The 15,897-nt window shown below is 41.2% G+C and overlaps 1 protein-coding gene across 1 annotated transcript in view; it reads right to left on the reverse strand.

Annotated features, from left to right (window-relative positions):
* Positions 1–3,162: 3,162 nt before the first annotated feature.
* Hdac2 (histone deacetylase 2) overlaps positions 3,163–15,897 on the reverse strand; it is a 32,143-nt gene continuing 19,408 nt past the window's right edge. The window contains exons 5-14 of the mRNA XM_034524493.2: positions 14,768–14,906; positions 12,229–12,370; positions 10,903–10,995; positions 10,719–10,827; positions 7,408–7,548; positions 7,036–7,144; positions 6,439–6,569; positions 5,973–6,128; positions 4,185–4,242; positions 3,163–3,517 (exon numbers count right to left, since the gene is read on the reverse strand). Of these exons, the coding sequence (XP_034380384.1) occupies positions 3,487–3,517; positions 4,185–4,242; positions 5,973–6,128; positions 6,439–6,569; positions 7,036–7,144; positions 7,408–7,548; positions 10,719–10,827; positions 10,903–10,995; positions 12,229–12,370; positions 14,768–14,906 (1,109 nt within the window). The 3' untranslated portion in view covers positions 3,163–3,486. The remainder of the gene's footprint in view (positions 3,518–4,184; positions 4,243–5,972; positions 6,129–6,438; positions 6,570–7,035; positions 7,145–7,407; positions 7,549–10,718; positions 10,828–10,902; positions 10,996–12,228; positions 12,371–14,767; positions 14,907–15,897) is intronic.

Here is a 15,897-nt window from a genome sequence, read left to right on the forward strand (position 1 = left end):
AGGAGTTGGAGATCTGAAGAACATTTTGACATCAGACATGGAGATGCAGAGTTTGCCAAGCTGGTTTTCATTCTTGCTTTGGTCCAGTATTTCCTCACCATGTTCCCTTCCATATGTTTTGTAATGGTAATGATTCTCCTGTGTCATTGTATGTTGGAATTAGGTGATTTGGTTTTGATTCTGATTGTACAGGGAAGTTAAGAGATTGCATGAATCTCAGAAGAGATTTTGGACTTTCAAACATTGCTGAAACTGTGATAAACTATGTGTACTTTTGAAGTTAGACTAAATGCATTTTGTACTATACTATGGGTATAAGACTATGGGTGCCAGGGTGTGGAATGTGGTGGTTTGAATAGGTATGATCCCCAGACACGTGTTTGAATGTTTGGCCCATAGGTAGTGGCATTATTATGTGTGGTCTTGTAGTAGGTGTGTCTTTGTTGGAGGAAGTATGTCACTGTGGGGGCGGACTTTGTAGTAGGTGTGGCTTTGTTAGAGGAAGTGTGTCCCTGCGGGGGCAGGCTTTGAGGTCTCCTATGCTCAAGTTCATCTTAGTGCAGAACAGTCTCCTTCTGCTCTCTGCTGACCAAGTCCTTGTCTACCTGCAAGCCATGCTTCTTACCATGATAATGGACTGAACTTATGAAAGCCAGTCTCAATTATACATTTTCCTTTATAAGAGTTACCTTGGCCATGGTGTCTTTTCCTAAGACACCAAACTTCATGGGTCTCATTGAACTCTTGTCCAGTTTCACCTCTCTTCAGTTAACATGTATGGGTGTTTTACACTTGTGTGCCTGGTACTCAAAGGCCAGAAATGGGTGTCAGAGCCTTAGATGGGTGTGAGCAGCTATGTGGGTTCTTGGAATCAAACCTGGATCCTCCCTAAGAGCCACAAATATTCCTAACCACTGAATTTTCTACTTTCTTGCCAAAACCAACCAACCAACCAACCAAAAACTACATTTTAAAAATAAAGTTCTTTCAAGTGGAATAAATCAACTACAGCTTCCACACCTTACTTTGTTTCTGCTGGTCTAGAGAACTTCTGTTAAGTATGTATCTTATGTGGGGTTTGGTGTCAAGCTTTGATCTTCTTCACTTCTGAAAAACTCTCACGGCTTTTACAAGTTTTTGTTTTGTTGTTTTTCTAATTATAACTCTCATTCTTGTGATGGAAAAATGAACTTTTCCTCCCTTCACCTGGTTCTCGTTATTCCCTGTTTTGCGTTTTCGACCTTTGTCCCTGCAGACGGTCTATTATTGACTCTCACCTTACTCACTATGCACAGAATCAGTTTTACACTCTTAGAAGTCGTGATCACTGCTACGTAAAGGAGCCTTTGTGCTTCCAGACAACGCGGGCTGTGGTTTGACTTTACAAATCACTGGGATTGGTGTATTTCTACCATCCCAAATCACTTGTTCTGAAACTGCTTTAGTTTCACAGGCTTAAAACACGAAACCAGAACCTACCAGATCCAGCCAAGGAAACTCACTGTGGCATCTAAGACATGATTCTAGTAGATTCATACATCAGAACTTAACACACAGTAATTATTGTGCCACATGTGGCAGAAGGCAGATCACAACACCGAATGAAGTGTGCAAGTGATATGCTTTGTTTCACGAACACGACACACTGAATAGTCTCTGTAATGAAGGGACCCTGCTTCCTTAGTCATTGTCAGGAGTATTGACTCCTGACAAATACATAGCAAAAGGGGCAAAATCACAAACATGAAGCCTTTGAACCTCAGGACAGTGTAAGAACATTCTCCACAATACTGCCTTCTACCAGTCTGTGCTCCTAATCTCAAAATAAGCAACCTGGATCTAGCAAGTAGAATGATATCACCAACTTTGGCAAATTCTTAAAAACATTCTTTTCTACACATTGGGAGCAGAAACTCCATTTGTGGGTCTTCTATCACAACAATGTGTGAGTTTAGGTGAAAACACTTAAAATTCTATTCAGCTGCAGTGATTACCAAAATCTCAATGCCAAAGCATGCCGTTTTACTTCTAGAGTAGAAACCCTGGTTGTGATCATACTACAGGACAAGGACCAGATTTTGCTAGCTGGTTCATCTTACACGGACATCACAAGAGGGTATGTTTCTATAGCCTACAGTCTTTTGTGTATATGTGAATGGTTAGGGTACAAACAGTTGTCCCACCCAATCAGGCTTTCTCTCTCTCTCTCTCTCTCTCTCTCTCTGTGTGTGTGTGTGTGTGTGTGTCTGTCTGTCTCTTTCTCTCTCTCACATCGCACACACTGCTTCCCTTTTGGTCCCCTCTCCCCTTCTACCCTGAGCCACTGGGCCTGAGTGCCCCCCCCCCCCCCATCAAGTCTTTGAGGCTAGGTGAATCCTTTCCCATTGAGGCCAGATAAGGCAGCCCAGCTGGAAGATATGCAGACAGGCAACAGCTTTTGGCACAGCCCCCTCTTCAGTTGTTTGGGACCCACATGAAGACCAAGCTTCACATCTGCTATATATAGGTGGAGAAGCCCACTTATCTTCTTTGGTGGTTCACTCTCTGAGAGCCACAAAGGTCCAGGGTAGTTGACTCTGTTGGTCTTCCTGTGGAGTTCCTATCTCCTTAGGGGGCCATTTCAGGATTTCACCTTCCTCCTATGCTTCCATAAGAGTCCCCAAGCTCCATCTACTGTTGGCCTGTGAGTATCTGCATCTGTCTGAGTCAGCTGCTGGGTGGAGCCTCTCAAAGGACAGCCATTCTAGGCTTTTGTCTGCAAGCAAAAAAGTATTATTACTAGGGTCAGGGATTGGTGCTTGCCCATGGGATAGGTCTCAAGTTGGGCCAGTTATTGGTTGGACAGGCTTCTTTTTCAATTCACAATTTCCAATTTCTGAGTATTTGATTCAGTTCAAAAATAATTCCTTCATCCCAACTACAAAGTTTATGAATTTTGGAAATAATTTACGAAGTCCTAGTCTTCCCGACACTGGCTGAGCTATACAAAGTGACACAGTGTTATTTTTACTGCAATAAGAAACACCTATTAGAGCAAGTAAGCACTGTATAGATGCAGGGATGGTCTCTGACACTGAAATCACCTTCGGGTTGTTTCAGTCTTACAGACCATCAAGTCACTGGCTTGGAAAAAAGCCTTCATAATAAACAGACAAAAGACGATCCAAGTACAATTTTTTAATAAAGATAATTACAAAAGATGGAAAAATCAGCTCAGAAAGGCCAATTGTTTCTTTAATAGATCCGGTTGTTGACATAATAACACATCAATTTAAATACAATCACATAAAGCATGGTGGGAAAAAAAATTTGCTTCATAATTAGAAAAACTCACAATAAAACTTGCCAAGAAAAACAAAACCAAGCCATTTTGAAAATAAATACAGTCCATGCCAAAACAGTATAAAATGAAGCCAATGTCCTCAAACAGCGAAGGTTTATCCCAGACTCCTCTCACTTCGAGGTTCCTAAAGTTGGAGGTCAAATTCAAGGGTTGCTGAGTTGTTCTGATTTGGCTCTGTTGAAAGAGGATCATAAAATATTAAAAATAAGTCTTGGTTTAAGACCGCTGACCTAGCTACTTACGCAGTCTTGTAGATTCACACCAAGTAATTCAGTGTTTTTTTCCTCCAAACAATAAAAGCCTTAAAATAAAAGTTGTTTTATAACTGAGCATTCCAAGTTTTCCTTAAATATCAGCATTCAACTGTGTGTGACCAAGCACATAGGCTTGCTTCTAACAGACTCTCACTCTTCAGCCCAGAGTGACGATTTAAAATTCACTATGTAGTTTAGTGTGGATTTAAATTCATGGCAATCCTTTGGCCTCAGCCTCCCCAGTGTGGTGAGATTATGGACTCAAGCCTTCACCTACCTAGCCATACATGCATAAAATTCTGACCATAAAATTCTCACCCCGGCTCTCACTTAAGCCAGTGTTTCTCCCTTAACCCAGCCTGTCTCCTAACAGGAAGTGCTCCAGGCACAAGCTTATGAGCACTGAGAAAACCATGATCGCACACATAAAGGCCACATGTCGAACAGTCTAGGACACATTGCCCACACTCAGACTGGCACTTACAATAATGTTCTCAAGCTGAGCCATTATTTCTCAAGTATACATGCCCTTCCTCCAACCCCCAAGACATGCATGACCTTTGCACAGAGACAGAAGTGTCACTCACCCTTTGGTGTCTGTTTTCTCACCACTACTGTCCTTGGATTTGTCCTCTTCCTTAACATCTAAAGACAGAAGAGAAAGATGAATACCTCTTGTGAAATATAAGACACATATACATTGCTGTGCTCCGCAATCTCACTCCTTATGAACTGTGTCACTAGACAGTGTCCTGTCTGCTTCAGAGCTGAGTGCCGCCGTGCTCCCATAGCTTTTAGCTTTAGTTCAGAAGCATCACAGTGTTACCGGTACTGTCAAGAATTTCAGAATACAGAGGAATATAGCGCAGGTCAGGACAGCTGAAGTAGGGAAGGACACTGGAATGTGGGAAGCTAAATTATGTTTTCTAAAAAAAACATTTATTTATTTGGAGTGTGTGTGTATGTTTGAGCATGCTTGGCATGACATCCATAGGGAGATCAAAAGACAGCTCGTAGAAGTCAGCAGTACTCTCCAACATGCAGATCCTGGTGATCACATGTCATCAGGCTTGGCAGCAAGCACCTTTACCTGCTGAGCCACGTTGCTGGCCCACAATAGATAAATCCCATTGTTCTGACCTTAAAATCTTAATTACCACTACATCGAACTCTGTAAGTTAAACACAGTAATAGAAGTAACTGTTGCAGCTACTCCGAGAACTTTCTCCGTATAAATCAGTTATGAAGCAGTGGCCTGAGGGTCAGGCGCAGGACAGCAGCATGCTGTCGTACAAATCTACCCGCCAACAATGGAGGCTGCACACTTTAGTGTCTTGGCTAATTTTGGCTAAATTTTTACTCATAGTGCCGAAGAGGAGGTGGTGGTGGTTCTTACTTTAGGTTCGGATCAATAGATTTTTGTGTGTTTTTTGTCTAAAAGAGAACTAATTTTGCCTAAAATAGTAAGAGTCAATTTACCTCATCACTTTCCTATGTGGAAAACAAATAAAATGCAGAAGATATTTTAAAATAAAAAGAAACTGAGTTAGATTTCTGGAACTTCTGTAATCCCAGCACCCAGGTATCCAAGAAAGGACAACAGTGTGAGTCCAAGGACAGCCCAGTAAGTAGCCAGAGCAGACAGGTCTAGACAGTGAGCCCGTTTCACTTGACTAACAGGGCAACCAAACCTATATTATTATCATGTTTAAGAGGCTACCTCCAATTCCTTACCCCTGCATAGCTCAGCACAGCAACGAGACCTGTAAGATCTCTAACGAGGTGCTATAATGGCATGCTAAATAAAACACTCTGAAATACAGTAAGACACCAGAAACTATCCTCCTAAGCTCCTTCCTATCTTTTCTGTTTTATTTTCTTCAGTTCCTGAAGAGTCTTCACTTTTAAAGCAACTTTTCAAAGGATATGGAGCTTAACTTTTGCGTAATGAAGTCAACTTTAACCAGTTATAAATGATTTACAATTTTAGCCAGGTGTATTAACACGCGTCTACTCCTGGAATATTAGTGGACAAGACAGAAGACCGCTGAGTCCAAGCCCTCCTAAGCTACAGCAAATGTTCTGAGGCCCAACATCTGTAACCACTGTCATTCCCTTAACCCCATTCTTTGACATGTAACATCTACTATTTTTGTCTATATTATTAAGAGGAGATATTTCTACACCACAAAGAAAATGTGAGCTCACACTTTAAAAAGGTTTACGTCAACTCTGAAGCATTAAACAGCAAGTGTAAGTTGTACATATCACTTACACCAGGAAACGTTACCTGCCCAATGCCCCCACTGACCCTGTGTGACTGTAGGCTCTCTAAGAGACACAGTGAACCCTTAAGTCGTGAAACATCAACTGACCTGTCTTCCTGTCCTCTGCCTCCTTCTTGTCGTCTTCCATCCTAGCCTTCTTTGCGCCCTTCTTATGATCAGCGACATTCCTGCGACCTCCTTCACCTTCATCCTCAGAATCTGAAAACTCTTCATCGCAAGCTATCCTCTTGTCTGATGCTCGAACTGATACACAAACATTTTTTATAAATGTGGTAACAGCCACAGGCTCCACAATCATTACATAGATAGATAGATATAGATATATCAAGTGCCTACTTTCTGGACACAGCCATGTCTGTGTAGTCACACAAAATGAAACTGGTGATATTAATTCAGGCTTTGAGACATCAGGAAGCTAAATCTATATGTAATTAAAATGGAGAGAAGGAAAATCACAACATGTGCTGTGAACCATGACCTGTGTACCTTCAATTTTAAATCTTATTTTGATATACAAGAAAAATTTAAAAAGACACGGCAAGGGTTTTCTTACTGGAAATTCTCTTGTCTGGGTCTTCTCCATCCTCATCTCCACTGTCTTCGTGAACAGCATCTTCTGGAATAGCTTGCATTTGAACACCAGGTGCATGTGGTAACATACGTAGATTTTCAAATAAACGCTGTCTAAACAACACAATTTATTAGACAAAATCCACTGTATGTAAATTTCCTGTTGTACACAGGAGGAACTAAACAAAAGCCAGCGTTCATTTAGCTAACCACTGAATGGAACACCATTCAAGCATCAGATCATTGCATATATTAACTGACTGAACCCACAGGACACAAATAGGTTCCATTTCACCCCCATTTGACAATGAAGCATCAAATGTACTTGTCAATGTCATGCAACTGTCTATGGGAGAGAGGACACAGCTCGTTCTGATCAATATTTCTACATTCTGTAGACAGAAAGCATTTGATCTAATAAAAATGTGTTAACATAGCAGATTAAAAACACGAATATCCTTAAGCTTTCAAATCCTTCTATTAAAACAAAGGAAGTATCTGATGTATGCATCAACACAGCTTCCTTTATTTGACCTTCTACAGCCTCCTGAAATTTCAATAAGCCAAGGTGATTTCTTACTTTATCTTTTCCATATATTCTGGAGTGTTCTGGTTTGTCATGTTTGAAGGACTAATATGTAGCTTGAAGTCTGGTCCAAAATACTCAAAGTAATCATTATACGGTAACTCTATTAAAAACAATGAAAAGCAAGTTATACATTGAAAGCTTAGCTTCCAGATAAGCTCAGAAACATAATCCAGCAGATCCCGATAGAAGAGCAATTCCCAAAGGAAAGCTTGAAAGTGAGCACGGAATGCTCTCTCACAGATCTGCAACCTACCCACTCAACCATCAGAGGGATCACACGCTCCAGGGTGCAGCTGTAGACTCGCCCACTCACCCCTTTCTACACACCGGCTGTTCCTCTGGATGCTGCAACCTCAGACCTACCATTGGGGATTTCACAGTCAAGGGCGACCGCAGTCTCGTATGTCCAACATCGCGCGACGTTGCGGATGGTGTAGCCTCCTCCACCGAGCATCAGCAACGGCAAGTTAAAAGTTTTTACTACTTCTACACACTTAGCATGACCTAAGACAAACGAGATTTGCGTAAAAATTAAATATGTCGGTTGGGTATTTAGCTCAGTGGTAGACTGCTTGCTTTGCAGGCCCTGGGTTCAGTCCTTAGCTATGAAAAAAAAATGTATTCTTTAGCAGTTTAAAATGGGACCTTAAAAAGGATAAATACTAACAATTTTACTCAACCAAAAAAAGGTCTGTAGACAGCCAAGCAGAGTAGTATATACCAACAATCCCAGCTCAAGAGGCGAAGGAGGTGGATCAGAATGTGTAGGCCCGTCTAGACTATAAAGCATGACTACATGGCAGGCCACCTCACCCCAAGGTGGGGGCAGGGGGGACAATGATAGGGATGATGACAGGGACTGTATCCAGACAATAACTTAATTAGTAAAATAAACACACATGTATTTTACTAACATACAAGACATTCATGAGTGATCACAAAAGAGAAAACACTATGCAAATGCTAAATTTTGTATCTCCCACACAGACATGTGTGGCTTAACTACAGAAGGCAGTAACAAAAAGTTTGTCCACAGAGTATCTTTAGTGCTGGTATTATGGATACTTTTCTTAATTTACTTAAGAGTATAAACCTAATATGAGAACAAGTTATGAGTTATTAGTAACCTCAGTGCCATTATCACTCAGGCACAGAAGTCAATCATTAAACAAAGAAAGCCCCAGTGGCAACAGCACAGAATCAGCCATTTTTCTCCCCACACTTCCTCTTCATGGGTTTTAGCCTTAATTTAAAAAAAAAAAAAATCATTTTGCAGTGGGCTTTCACCTGGTATAGAGATGCTGGTTGCTCTAAGCATAGAAGCTATTGAATCTTAGGGTATGGTTAATTTCAGTGTGTAATTTTATTTTTGTTTGTTTTGTTTTTGTTACTTTTTAAATATCAGAGCTTAAAGTATTTGGAAAAAATTAAAATGGCACAAAAGAAAAAAATCCTCATTACCTAATGTGAGTTTATAGGGTCTAATTATTTGTTTTCTTCATGTAATTATCAACCAGGCATCTTCTACTAGAGCTGTGTTTCTCAGACAAAACCACCCGGCTATTTTTAAGGACAGAAGTTAACTTTCAGACAAGACCAACATTCTACCACCCAACAGCAGGCAAAATCACTACAAAGGGGTTTTATAAAATGGAGGCTAGAGCCCATAACAGGGAGCATGGAAAAGAACACCACGAGAAATAATTAAGGCGGCAAGGTGGACAGCAGCTGGCTGCTTGGCTTCACCAGGCCAAGTCACAGAAGTGCACCCTAAATCAGAAAACGGAAACTGCAAACCCACAAATGAACTTCTACCTGCTGAGAAATGGTGCAGATGTACAGAGTCAACGCAGTCTATCATGAAAGCTACCACTTAGATATAAGCATTATAAACGTTCAGTTACAAAAGAGAACACTGCCAACCTACACCGCTGGGGTCACAGCTCCTAGAAAGCAGGGAACTGGTGGTTGATGACTTCCAGAAAGTCTAATCTGCTCTGAAACACTAGACAGCTGTGAACACTTTATGGTCAACCTTAGGGCTATCAACTGAATGCTGACCTACAGGAAAGTGGGCAACTAATTTTGTGTGGCCCAACTCAATACAAAGGAGAGTACCAGGGCATGCCACAGTGCTGAGGCTGGTCTGCAGAGTACAATCATAAGTAGTTCTTAATATTTATATTTAGTTATTTTAAAAGTTCTGTAAGAGAATTCAAAGCAAGATGTCAACTTACTACTTCAACGTTCGCACAGAAAAAAGTAAAGCACGCAATGTGCATGCTAAGTCATTCCTAGTAAATATTATTAACTTTACTAGAAACATTTTTTTTTTTCTTTATGAGACAAGGTTTTACCATAAAGCCTTAGCTGGTCTGGAGCTTGCTATGCAAACCTGGCCAGACTCCAACTGCTTGTGCTGTCCCAATCCCGGTTTAAAAGCATGTGCTGCCACACCCAACTGTTTCATTCTTACACCCACAACAGCAATTTAAGACTGTTATTCCGCATTTGACTGCAGCCCTTTGTAAGGACTTAACAATTACAACTAAGGACACAGAGTACACAAGGATTGGAAGACATACAAAATAGAAGCAGAGAGCTCTCTGTCCTATTAAAGCCATGAAGATACTAACCCCAAACAGGAGATCAGGTCAGTGACAGAGCACCTGAGATAGTTGAGCAGAATATATTATAAATTCACAATTTGCCGGGCGGTGGTGGCGCACGCCTATAATCCCAGCACTTGGGAGGCAGAAGCAGGCGAATTTCTGAGTTCGAGGCCAGCCTGGTCTACAGAGTGAGTTCCAGGACAGCCAAGGCTATACAGAGAAACCCTGTCTCGAAAAACCAAAAAAAAAAAAAAAAAAAAGTACCCAAAGACCGCCAGGACTACACAAGAGAAACCCTGTCTTGAAAAACCAGAAATAAATAAATAAATAAATAAATAAATAAATAAATATCACAATTTAGTAATAGGCAAAGCGAAAACTAAGCAAGCAAAAAATTCAGAGAAAAAAAAAAAAGGTGAGTCTTACCAGGAAAGAAGACTGCTAAGCTAAAAACCGCTGCTGTTGAGCACTGACCACAGCAACGTCCTTACGTGTTGGGTATGGGAAGAGTAAGCATGCTAGGATAAAGAATGCCAAGCTAAATCCTCATACTCTGCAACAGTAATTTAATCAGACAACAAGGTATAGGTCTTCTGAAAAAAATGATAAAAACACTGACAACTCCCACCAGTGTTGAAATGGCAACAAACTATTCATGGGTAAATGTATAAACATAAATATGGTAACACATAAGAGACTTGGGGGTGGGGGGAACAACCAAAAAAAAGAAGGATAAAAATCCACCAATAATACAAGTAGAGAGTTTGGCATCAAGTTGGCAAGCAAAAGATAACAGTGAGAAATTAAAAATACTGTTTAAAACATGTATGGTATGCACCACATGCATGCAAATCCTTGTGCAAATCAGAAGGAGGTGCTGGATGACCTGAAACTGGAGTTACATATGGTTGTGAGCCACCATGTGGGAGCTGGGATCAACCCAGGTCTTCTGCAGAAGGAACACATGTTCGTAACCATGTATCTAGCCCTCAACAATAAACACTTTTACGGGAAGTTCTTGGGGAGAAGAAAAAGCACTCCAGAGGAACAGGAACTGCTTACCTTTGACAGTTAGATTGAAACATCCCAGCCTGTCCCCAGACAGGGAGTCTGCACCACACTGCAGCACCACGGCGCTAGGCTGGTACATCTCCATCACCTTTGAGATTATCTGGCCACAGAAGAAGACACCTTAGTAGCGAAGGATATTTTAAAACTCCATTTTATTTCTGAAAGCAGTACTTACAGGCTTAAAAATCTGTCCATATGATTCATCATCAATACCATCTCTCATGGGAAAATTGACAGCATAGTATTTTCCCTTTCCAGCACCAATATCCTAAAACACAAAAGTAGATCTTAAAAGACTATTTCATAACAAAAATCCTGACACGTTTTAAAATGACTAATGACTACAAGACCAGGTAACACACAATTCTGAAAAAATAAATAAAAAATAAGCAACTACATGGTCCAGTATTTGTAGAAGTACCTTTTTAAGCTCTAAGGCAGTTTTTAGAGAAGAAAGTTAACAGTGACATACAGTTAATACAAACCACACAGGTACTGTAGCTTAGGCTGATGAAATGACTGGGCAGATAAAGTGCAACAAGTTAGACCCCAAGTTTGATCTCCAGGATCCACCCACACGGCAGGAGCGAACTGACTCCTGTACGTTATCCCGTAATATGGCACGGGTATGCCCTGCCCAGGATCCACCCACACAGCAGAAGGACTCCTGCATGTTTAACACGGCACACATATGCTCCTACCTGCCACACAAAATAAACTAAAAAGTTCTTACAAACCTCAGTTTGATGAGGCATGAAATAATTTTATAGATGTAAAAGCGGAGACCACTTATTCCATCATTCTCAAACTGAGAGGAGTCCTGTGATGCAGACGCACAGGTAGGGGTGCTCAGAGCTTCTACATCCATTGCAACACTCTGGGACAACATGGAATCCTGTGACCACAACCCCAGGTAGGGACCCCCAAAATCAGCCTTCTACACTGCCCACCAGGACACCCTGGGACCCTGTGGTACTCTATGCCTTTGATCTCGGATAACGACCCTGCTTGACCTCACCCAACCCTCCACAAGATAGTGTGATATCCTGCATCCCACACCTATAGAACACAGTCCATTCCCATTGTGACCCCAGCCCCTGATACCCAATGACAACCTATGCATCTAGGAGAGGCCATCAAACTTTTCTAGGATCAGCACTTATGCCTAGCTGGGCTGAGACTATGTCCAATCCCTCGTTTCTACATAAACAAAGTAATCAAAACTGAACAATAAGCAGCATTCAGCAGATCCGCAGCCTGACAAATCCTAACAGTGAACAACAATCCAAGGAACTGCTCAACTAAGGTGAGGCCACATCTCCACAATCAGACAGACAGACAGACAGACAGACAGACAAACATACAGACAGACACCACATCCACCAGATGACTGGTCCCATCACAAATACACAAACAAAATGAACAAGATAACATGGCTCCTGCAGAAATTAGCAACCTCTTATATTCATCCTGTATTTATTCTGACAGAATTTGGTCTTACCCTCAAGTCTCCTGTTCCAGGAAAGTATTCCCCGTATTTATGGAATGAGACGGTCATCACTCGATCTGTTGTATAAAAAGCTTCCTCAACACCATCACCATGGTGAATGTCTATGTCAATATATAAGACTCTCTGATGATACCTGAAAAGGAAGCCAAGATTCAGAAATGGGTTCTTCATCTTACAATGAATGCTCAACCTTCTTATCCCATAGCCAGACTTCAGAACATCACGTCTCCTTTGGCTAACCAAGACAATCTAGTACTCTCTGAGAGCTACCCTGTTCTTTACACTTTAAAAACAGGCATACATTATCTATATATTCACAACTAAAGATTATGCCAATTGCTACATTAGAGAATTTCAGAATTGCTGGGCTTGGTGGCATATACCTTTAATGCCAGCCATCGGGAGTACAGGCAGGTGGATCTCTTGTGTTTGAGGTCAACCTGATATATAGAGCAAATTCTAGGAGACCCAGGGCTACATGGAGAAACCCTGTCGCAAACAAAACAAAACAAAACAAAACAAAACCAAAACAAACAAAGTGGGAGGAAGGGAGGGCCTGGAGATAGCTCAGTAGTTGGCAGTGATGGCCACTCTTTCAGAGGTACCAGGTTCAGTCCCCAGCATCCACAGAGCAGGCTCACAACTATCTGCAACTCCAGTTCCAGGGCACCCAACACCTTACAGACATATGTATAGGCAAAACACCATGCACATAAAAGGAAAATAAATCATTAAAAAAATTTCAGCAATATAAAATAATCCAGGGGCAACTGTATCCTACGTAGTGCAGCTACTGTCTTTATTCTTTAAGCAGCTTTGAAGTGAGCAGAGCTGTTGGTCAACTTCCTTTTCCTTGTGGTTGTTTGGATGGTTGTGCTCTCATCCAGGCTCATCTCAACCCTACCTGCCTCTGGAATACAGGTGTGTGCCACCCCAGCTCCCCAGTTTCCAATGGTTCAAGAATACAATCAACCTAAGAGTATTTTATAACATGACAGTTCTGTGACTTCAAATGTCCATATCCATAAACACCTTGTACAGCAAGATGAGCACGTACTCATTTAGACACCTCATACAGCACCCTCTGCCCTATACGTAAGACTCATGACTGTGACAGACCACAAGTGCCCCATCTTTCCCTGATGCTCTGTGCACCACCACACAGCAACAACTCAAATGGACTTCTGGAGTCATTCCGCCACAGAATGACATGACATTAGTTCCATACCTATGTCAGGTGACAATAGAAAAAAACTATGTATTAAAACAAAAGTTGGCCTAGTAGTTAAGAGCACTGGCTACTCTTCTAGGAAATCCAGGTTAAATTCCCAGCACCCGCAGGGTGACTCACAACTGTCTCTTACACCAGTTCTTAGGGATCAATTATTGGCTTCTGGCCTCCAGTGGGCACTGCACACGTGTGGTGCATAGACACACACATAGGCAAAACACGAATACATATAGAATTGAAATTCACTGTTTAAGGTAGTAAAATGACTATCTTGTCACTGCGGCTGACTTAAAACATTTTATTTCTTATCTAATGATGCCATGGCTGTGCTCAGACAATGACAGGTGGCATCATCAAGCCAGGCATTTATGCTCTCAAGGCACAGATATGCAACACTAAGAAAATCTAAAAGACTGCCAACAGCGGGCTTCATCATAGCAGAATATCGTCACAAAAATCAAACCTGATCCAACTGGGCAATGTGTTTTGATGTGCATGGAGAGCTGCTTGCCAAGCCAATGAAATCACGTCAAATCTTACCAGGTGAAGAAGTGGACAGAGCTGAGCTCGCTCAAGACTAAGCTCCAAAAGAAAAAGCAGCAAACCTCTCAGCGCTGAAGCCAGTGGAATAAGCTTGGACTCAATTAAGGTGATTTCAGGGATCTGTTGGTTTTGGTGAGTCAAAGCTGTGTCGCACAGACAGCATGTAGCTGCTGTTTGTTTAAGGTATAAATCAGTAAGTTAACTCCTGGAATGTACACAGGGAGCAAAAGCCTTCTCAAAGCCTACAGAACACAAACACAACTCACTACAGTATAACAGCTAACAGTGGACAATCCTCTAGTGTTATAACTGTCACATTCCTATGGACCTTCACACTTCTGAAACACCAGTGAAGAATAACTTCCAAACCCCTTCAGCAACTGGGCATCACTGTGTGTCTACGCGTCTATGTGTACCTGTGTGTCTGTGTAGAAGACAGAACCTCACTGGGTGAGGGAGCTGGGGTCAGCCAGGCTACTAAACGGCTACTAAATGGCTACAAACTTCTTATAACACGTTTCAAAGTTTTGTCTTCAAGTTACTTTAGCATTCACATTTCTGGAGTCCAAGCAGTCCGTTTCATTAGCTCAGACTACTGCAAACCTAAATCCACAGAGGCCATTTACCGTGGTCTCAGGCGCTGTCTGCCTCCTCACTCTCCCACAGCAGTGGTCTACTTCTCACACTTCTGCAGTGGCTCATAACGAGCCCGGGAAGACTTAGCATTAGTCTATTATCATTTATCTGATAACTTACTTTAGTAATTCGAGGATGGCAAGCACAATATCATTAACATAGCAGAATCCTGATGCTTCTGACTTCTTGGCATGATGTAATCCTCCAGCCCAGTTGACAGCCATATCAGTTTGTTGCCGGTTTAACTTCACAGCCCCAGCTATGAAGGAGATACATGTTGGGTATTTATAAAATATTTAGAATTAAAAAAAAAAAAAACAAGATTGCACAAAATACATATAAGCGAAGCCCTATTAAATATGCCATGTATGAGCAGAAAAGGTTTTGATATCCAAAAGCAAAGGATTATAATTTAGGAGTCTAAGCTTTCCTCAGATAACTATTTTCCTACAGTTTACCCAATTAAATCGCAGTACACATGGAAAGTCTTAGCAAAAATGGCAGAAGGAAAAAAGAGAGAAAAAAGGTCTCTGACTAAAAATATACCAACATAAAAACTGTGTTCAAGTATTGCTACTTTGAACCTGAAATGCCTCCTAAGAACCCCAGAGACCATTTAGTCACCAGGGTGGTACCATTGGAAGGTCATCTCTCTAAAAGAGCTGAGGTCTGATTTTAGTTTCCTGGAGGTCTGATCTTCCTTGAAAGGGATACTGGAATCCTCTTTTCTCCATTCAGCAGTCACAAAGTGAACTGGCTTTCCCCCCTAAATGTACATACCATAATGTGCTATCACAGTCCCAAAGAACAGGGCCAGTTAAGCCCCAGACTGTGAACCTAAGTAAACCATTCTTTTAAAAGTTGCCTCAGGTTTTGTTACATTAACAGAAGAGTGTCAGGAGCCACAATGGGACAAGCTAATAATTAGCAGGTGATCATCCTGAAATGCTTGCCTTGGATTATTATATAATCTGTGACAAGTGAGCCTTTATTCAGCAAGGCTGTGAGGGACTTATTTTAGGAAAGATTCTTGCTATTAATATGCTTTTCCTATTATTATTATTATTATTATTATTATTATTAAACATATGTAACAATCACTAAGCAATAGCACACCCCTTTGGAGCAAATCTCTGTAGATCCATGAAGATGTACTGTCTTTTGATGCTGTGTAGACAAACAGATGACTTCTTAAGTCTTAATGATGATCCTGTAAGAATTCCTAAAATTATATCAGTGATTATTAAGCT

The sequence above is a fragment of the Arvicanthis niloticus genome, chromosome 20 (genome assembly GCF_011762505.2).
Source record: "Arvicanthis niloticus isolate mArvNil1 chromosome 20, mArvNil1.pat.X, whole genome shotgun sequence".
NCBI classification, from domain to species: domain Eukaryota; kingdom Metazoa; phylum Chordata; class Mammalia; order Rodentia; family Muridae; genus Arvicanthis; species Arvicanthis niloticus.